This window comes from Oryzias melastigma, linkage group LG12 (assembly GCF_002922805.2).
Source record: "Oryzias melastigma strain HK-1 linkage group LG12, ASM292280v2, whole genome shotgun sequence".
Taxonomy (NCBI): Eukaryota; Metazoa; Chordata; class Actinopteri; order Beloniformes; family Adrianichthyidae; genus Oryzias; species Oryzias melastigma.
The window spans coordinates 5,764,849-5,772,396 of NC_050523.1; the positions used below are offsets into that span (position 1 = coordinate 5,764,849).

Here is a 7,548-nt window from a genome sequence, read left to right on the forward strand (position 1 = left end):
CTGGAGGGCCGGATCCGGCCCCTGGGCCTTTGACTCTCCTTCTCGGTGAGGAAAAAAACTCCTAAAAAAAAAATTTTGGGAGAAAATAAATCTCAGAGATGTCCACATGAAGGAAGGATCCTCTCCCAGGACAGACAGGCGATGTACCAGGATTGGTAAATAAGAATTAGTTTATCAAACTCTACAACTGCATATTCATCCAGGTGTGGTTGCTTCAGTAAAAGGAGTCAGACAGTAAAAAGAGACTTTTTTTATTTCTTGTAATGCAAGGCATTCACATTTACCCAGAACAGGTGAAATCAAGACCACTATATTATCAATATTAACCAGATACTATAATGGGCATTTAGACCAGGTGTGTATTTTTACACACAGTAAAGGAACTCACTCACACGCGCGCACACACACACTCACACAACAGCACTCTGCAGGATGTCAGCATCCAAATCACACTTTGGTGAAAAATCCTCATTTCATTTTGCACACCTGAACTTGCCACAAAAAAGTGCTTCAATAAAGTTAAGAATACTTTGATTTTTTTTCCCATCTGCCTGAAGGTCAACAGGCAGGGGTGGGGTAGTGGTGGTGGTGGTGGTGGGGTTTCATAGAGCCTGCTGGTTACACAAATCACACATTTAAAGTGTACAACCACCATGAAATGAACAAGAAACGAATGAAAACACTGAGCACGTGTGACACCTGCTGCTTTTTTTTGGAGGGGGCAGAAACCGATTTGGTCGAGTGCTTTTGGACATTCAGAAAGCTTGCAGCGGGGGTCAAATCTGGAAACAGAAGCTTGAAGTCTAGAATGAAAAAGGGGGGTGATTCATCTGGATTTACTAAAACCAGTGGAGTCACAGCGGAGGATCCAACAACATAAATCCAGCCTTCTGAGAAGGGACGGGCACCTCCAGGTCTCCAGGACCCGCACGGTTTCCAGATATCCTAGTTATTGACGGATAACTGGTTCATGTCTTTCCAGCCAAGTAGAACATGCATGAATGCGGCCCTGGAAGCCTGGAGTTGCCCCATCCCTGGTCTAGAGCTACGTACACACCAGGCATGTGATGAACGTTCAACGGTGTCAACACTGGTCTGTCGCCCCCCATACTAGCATACGTACCAACAGTTGTGAATGATAAGAGACACCATACATACGTGTCTCCCAAAACTGAGTCCTTGATAGGTCAAAGTTCAACTGGTGTTCAATGTACAAGGGCTGGATATTGATAATTTCCAGAATCGATTTGATTCAGATTTTTTTAGATTCACGGATTTTAATTTTGAGTTTACACATTTAGGCACATATGTTTAGCAATAAATTAATAATCTATATATGTGTTTTGAAGATATTCAGAATAATCTAATACAGTTCACATACTGTAAAATATATTAGTAAAATTATAATTACATTGTTAATACCAACGGAGAAGCTCCAACGATTGTTCTGCCTCTCCTGGAGGGCGTTTCAGTTTGGCCACTAGGTGACGATCATTTTATGATATTAAATGCAATTTTTTAAATGCAAATGAACCATTAAATAAATATTTCATGTCTTTACATAGAGAATAAATACATCTAAATACGTTTTTATCATCAAATTATCCATTTTCCGCACCATTCATTCCAAGTTAGCTTATCATAGGTAGCATGTGTCGACTTTAAATCCTAATTTAGCCAATTACAATCAAGAATTACAACATATAGTCTTTGGAAAATGCTGGGGGGGTGCATATCACTGATTTTATAAAAGCAAATTTGGACTTTGGACATGCCTGACGTAAACTTTTCACTGAAAGTGGTCGCTTGAATAACGTTTCCGAGCCCAGTGTGAACGTAGCTAAAGATTAGCATCTCCACCTCAAATAAAGACGTTTTAGATCAAGTGGCAGCTTAAATGCTGTCAACATCTTAACTTTTAATCAAGGAAATGTAAACCACTAACAAAAAAAATATATATAAATATGTCCTGAACGCCGTGTTACATTCTCAGGTGGTGCTTTGAGGGCAAAACAGGTGAAAGTGTTAAAGGCAGTGAGCAAAAATTAAGACCAAAATGTAAGACAAAAAAATTAAAAATAAAAAACTCCATCTAGTTAAGAAGGTAATGAACAAAAATCAAGCCGAACAATCACGGAATAATTCAAAGTGCAGCAGTAGCGGCAAACCCGACAAATTTAAGGCCAAAATTTCTGAAACAACCTGCACAAAACGCACAAAAAAAATATCACTTCTTTCCTCTAAAAATCTGGAATAACTCCTTAATTAGTCAGTCAAAGAGATTCTCGGGATCAAACTCTTCTTAGGAGTCGGATTAGTCAGTCATGAGCAAAAATCTTTCAGTTAATTTCAACACACAAAAAAAAAACCCTACAGCAGATCTGCCTTTAATCATTGGTACAAATGTGATTAAAGAAGCCGTTGGTTCACAGAAAGGGTTCTTCATGGCACAGCAGGTAGCTCGCACTTTGGAACATTAATGCTGAAACGCTTCAGGACGTGAAGTCAGCCGTTTTTTTTGACACATCTTCATCACTGAGGTCTTTCCAATGGAACAAAAGCTTTTCAAAAGCAACAGAAAAAAACTCAATATTTTATGAAAACAAAGAACACAAAAATAAAAAAAACGTTTCTGCAAACTGTGTGTTTGTGTTTTTTTGGAAGTAAACAAAGAGAGACAGAGCGGCACAAACTGATGGGTTGATTCAGCACTTCCTCGTCCCCGGACGCCGTGGAGCTGCTGGTGGTTGTGCTGAACCGCCAAACAAAAGCCGACCACCGTTCACCTTTAATTTTTGGTTTTAGAACCAAAACGAAGAGAAAACCAAAAAAAAGAAGTTGGGGGGAAATGAAGGAGGAAGATGCTGTGCTTCTACACAACCGAAGATGAGTAAATCCAAGGCAGCATGAGAGCAGCGCATAAATAACCAACCGGTGACGTTTATGAAGAGAATCTGTTCAACACGCGGCAGATGGAGACAGAAAGGAAGACGAAAGCCAAGGAAAACGCTGGAAACTAAAAAGGGCCATAAACGGCGCCGGGCTTTCCAAAGCCGAGGCTCAGAAGCGGGGATGAGGGTGCCACCCCGAGAGGCATGCATGAACAACACACACCCACACCGTTGGACTGGCGGTCCGTCACTCCGCCCGCGGCGTGCAGAGCGCCGCGGAGGGTCAGGACCGGCTGTGCTGTAGAGTTCAGGCCGACTGCACCAGGCGTCAACTTGACAAGAAGATGGATCGCGCCGTTTTCTTGGCTTGGAGGACGTGACAACCTGGGGGGTAGGAAGCGGGGAGGGGGCGGGACTAATCCTCAGTGCCTCGTGGGCCCGTTGCTCTGGGCGATGGAGTCAGAGATTTCCATGAAAGCGGAGCGCATCACCTGGTAGGATTTGTCGGCCAGAGAAGTCACGTCGTCCGACGTCATCCCCTTCGTCTCGATCTTTGGGAGGATCTTCAACCTGATGGTCCCTGCAGAGGCACAGAGCGTCACACGTCTGACCACAAAGAAAAAGGACGGAAAACCGGGAAAATAAAGGCAGGTACCTGAAATGAACTGCTTTTCTTTCCGACGGTAGAAGTTATTGTAGGAGGAGAAAACGACGGGTATGATAGGAACCTGAAAGAGAGAAAAAGCAACCGGAAACTCATCAGAAATCTGCAAAAATACATCGAGAATTAACATGAACACACAAAAAGGAGACTAAAGAGACTCTGTTATTCACAAAAATAAAATAAAATCTGAAAAAAGTACTTTCTGCAGGAAAACAGTGAATCAAATGCATTTTTCCAACACTAAATCAAATTTAGAACCAGCTAACTCACGGTAATCGTGTGAAAGCCAGTTATTCACTTCAACATTATTGGTGTTTTAGGGTCAAGTACGGTGGCCCTGAAGGTTCATTTACATAAACAAATCCATCAACGCAAAACATTATAAATTAAAAAATAAATAAATAAAAACATTATTTTAATAGTCGACTAATCACAGATTATCTTTTTATTAGTCGACTAATCGGATCAAAACACATCTTAACCATCATTAGCTTTAAACTTGAAGTGTTTAAGCTATAAGCCAACTAAAAATAAAGACAAGACAATAGTTTTAGCTGTAGATTGAGATAATTATATATATATATATTAAAAAAATTGACTATTTTTAAAATAGTCGTGACTAATCGACTAATCGTCATAGTGGACTTTAAGGGCGATACTTTCAAAATACACAAGGGTTTCAAGTAAAAGTTATTCAATTAAAATGTTTGATTGCATCACAGGACTGAGCTCTGAAAATAAAACTAGCACCAGGACGAAGGCAGGCAGCCGTTCTCAGGTAGGAGACAGCTCATGCAGGTTTAACGCTCCCCACTGGGGGTTGTTATGACGACGGGCTCACGGTAACGCTTCCTCGCTTCCACAGAACACACAGAATCCAGGATGATGAAGCAAAAAAAAAAACAAAAAAACGAGGGCCTCATTTATGATGTTCCCAAATGTAAAACTGTTTCCAGAAAAAGGGGCACTCAAATTAAACCAATTGAAGGCATTAAGGGGCCCAAGAAATGTTTAAACACTGCACTAAACCAACATCTCATTCCTTTACACACACACAGGCTCAGCATGTCAAGCCGTTTCTGCCGTCTCCACTGCTGCTAATGGAGGTCGACTCGATCTCCAAGCCCCCAAGTGGCCCTTCATCGGGACAGACAGAGCCAAATGAGTACCCCCCTACCCCCCACTACCCCCGGGGACTGTCCTGCTCCCACTCAATCTGGCTGACTGAGTCCTCCTGAAGAGGCTGCAGCACTCAGAGGCAGCAAACGCAGCCTCCGAAAGGGTCTCCAGCATAAAGCCAAGCCAACAGGGAGAAATTAAACCAGATTGTGTTCATCAGCCGCCGAAATGAGTCCGTCTGCTTCCACCGGAGCAAAACCCCACTCAGGAGGATTCGATAAATAAATGTCAGCAACAGAAAAAAGCTGCGGAGAAGTTGGGAGCCTCTCAGATCTTTATCTCAGTCTGCAAACTCCTCAGCATGATTTCCTGTAGAGAACAGACTTGATGTTTCATTGTTCTTTAATTCACTCCACCTGTCTGACCCCGACAGTGTGCTGTGAACTCCCCCCAGCAGAGACCTCCCACCTTCACGCACGCTGAGATAACACTCAGAAAGGCACGCCGCTGAGCCGCGACGCGCTTCGTAGAGACTGTAATCCTCCGAGAGATGGAGTTGGGAAGTTTATTCTACAGAAAAGCAAACATTAAAGCGAAGGTTTCTAGCATTTATGAGGGCCGAGCACCTTGCTCAGGCCTGCATTTTGGAGGTGAATTTGGTGGCGTAGAGCTGCTATAGCTCCCCCATGTGTCTGGAAGCAGACTTTCTCGTCTCTCGATCGTCTGCCAAAAGTTTGCAGAAGTTTCCTGGACGTCAGCCAGAGACGTGTCAGTCAGGGTCAACAGAACAAAGAGGATGAATCTGTGCATTAAAGCACAGGATAGGATGATTTAATGCATTACAACAGGATGTGGAAAAGGACAGTTTGCCCTCTCCTCTGCTGAACAGACACGAGCTTTAAAAAAAAAAAAGAAGGGGGAATTTAAGGTTGAGCAATTTAAAATAAAGCACTCACTTGCGCCTGCACTGCCAGGTGGAAAGCACCTTTTTTGAAGGGCAGCAGGTCACCTTGCTGGTTGCGCGTCCCCTCTGGGAACACCCACAGTCGGATCTGTGCAGGTGAAAAAGAGAAAAGTCATGGAGCAACACCGTCCCCCAGAAACGCCGTCAACTGGAGCTCATCTACCTGGTCCTCCAGCATGGTTTTGGCAGCGTCGCACATGACGCTTTTGGCGTCGCTCGTCTTCTTGCGATTGATGAAGACGATGCCGCCCAGCCAGCAGATGAGACCCACCGTGCCGGCGTAGATGAGCTCTTTCTTGGCGATCGTGGTGCAGCGGTCGGGTAAGATTTCCATCATGCCTGAGGAGGAAAAACAGTCAAATATTGAATTCTGAGGGCAGAGGTCCCCAAACCGCACCGGTAACAAACATTAGTTACATTTTGTTTCATTTCTGATTCGAAAGAAAGGATTCGGTCCACCACATCCGTCTATGACTTCTTCTTGATGAATGTCAAGATGTTTACTCTTAAAGTCCCACTTTAACTATTTTAAAAGCATTTCTAGTATATTTTTTAATTATTATGATGTTGTTTTTAGCCAAAATCTTAAAACCTGTGTTAATTAGTTAATTAATTGACAGCTTTGTAAAAGGATACAAGTATCCCTAAATTAAGTATTGCAATATTTCACTGAATTGATATTTTCTTACGATTTAGGACATAGCGGCAGTACTGTAGTTCACTAGAAATTTGCCTCCCAGTTGTGGGAGGGGTTATAGGTGCAGAGTAACCCTGACCTCATTTCCCATCATCCCTTTGTTTACACTCCCTCCTCCTACTGTGAACTCCTGCCACTTTGCAGAAACTATGTCCTAGAAAACGACATAATTGTTTCAAATTTTAGCCTAAAACTGGCTCAACATAACTAAAAGACTAGTGGGAACGCTTTGAAAATAGATTAAAAATAAAATGATCAGAGTGCGACTTAGAACTAAGAAAGTTTAATTATTTCACCAGGAAACCACCAGGTGGATTCTAACACAAGTAAACTAGTCGACATTCATTCCAATGTAAAACAGCCTTACAAACAGAAATAAGTCTATTCACCGTCTTCAAATTGCTCTTTTCCCTAGATAAATATCCAAGACAACAGTACAAGGGATTATTTTTATATTTGTCATTTTTAAAAAATATATGTTTAAGGTCAAACTTCAGGTAAACCTGGGCGAGGCCTTTTGATCCACCTTTGAATCCTCAGCTTGACAAAGGCCATTCTGGGTGTGTTCTGTCAAGTTTGTATGAATTTGGTGAAGTCATCCATTCATCAAAAACAACAAAAACAGCCCTTTAGAGGCATGTGGGTCGTCCGATCTTTATGTTCCTGTCAGAGTCAACCTATTCCAGCAGGCAGTGCTAAGTTATGCTCCAGCACGGAGCACAGCGTTCAAACTCGACAAATGAACCAGACCTGCAGAGTCAAAAGTCCTCATGTTTGATAGGAACTGACAAGTCAAGCAGCCAGAGGCAAAGATCTTAGAGTACAAGAGAAACAGATTGTCTTAAAGATTAAAATCTCATTTAAAACAGTGAAAAAAGCAGCACAAACCAGACAAGTAGAAGTCAAGAGAGTACCTGGTGCCATTTCATGAGAAAACTCCAATGATCTTTTGCTGTAATGGTTCCTTGTGGCCTTTTAAATTAAGATTTTCATTTTAGGCCAAAAAGAAAAAAAACCTGATATTTTCTAGGCAATAGTTTTTGGGCGACAAAAGCTCAGTAGAAATTTACTTTCGAGATGTGGGCTGTTGGGGTAGAGCAACCCCACCCCCTCTTCCCCTTCTTGTTGCTCAGGGCAGGGAGCCCAGTCCATTTTCTATCACAAATACGCTCATTTTCAAACAGATTTTTTTTACATCTTCGCCTGATTCACA

At 42.3% G+C, this 7,548-nt stretch overlaps 1 protein-coding gene across 1 annotated transcript in view; it reads right to left on the reverse strand.

Moving 5' to 3' along the window:
* Nucleotides 1–234: 234 nt before the first annotated feature.
* The window catches only part of agpat2 (1-acylglycerol-3-phosphate O-acyltransferase 2 (lysophosphatidic acid acyltransferase, beta)), a 16,914-nt gene continuing 9,600 nt past the window's right edge, over nt 235–7,548 (reverse strand). The window contains exons 3-6 of the mRNA XM_024299706.2: nt 5,802–5,977; nt 5,631–5,726; nt 3,547–3,619; nt 235–3,471 (exon numbers count right to left, since the gene is read on the reverse strand). Of these exons, the coding sequence (XP_024155474.1) occupies nt 3,314–3,471; nt 3,547–3,619; nt 5,631–5,726; nt 5,802–5,977 (503 nt within the window). The 3' untranslated portion in view covers nt 235–3,313. The remainder of the gene's footprint in view (nt 3,472–3,546; nt 3,620–5,630; nt 5,727–5,801; nt 5,978–7,548) is intronic.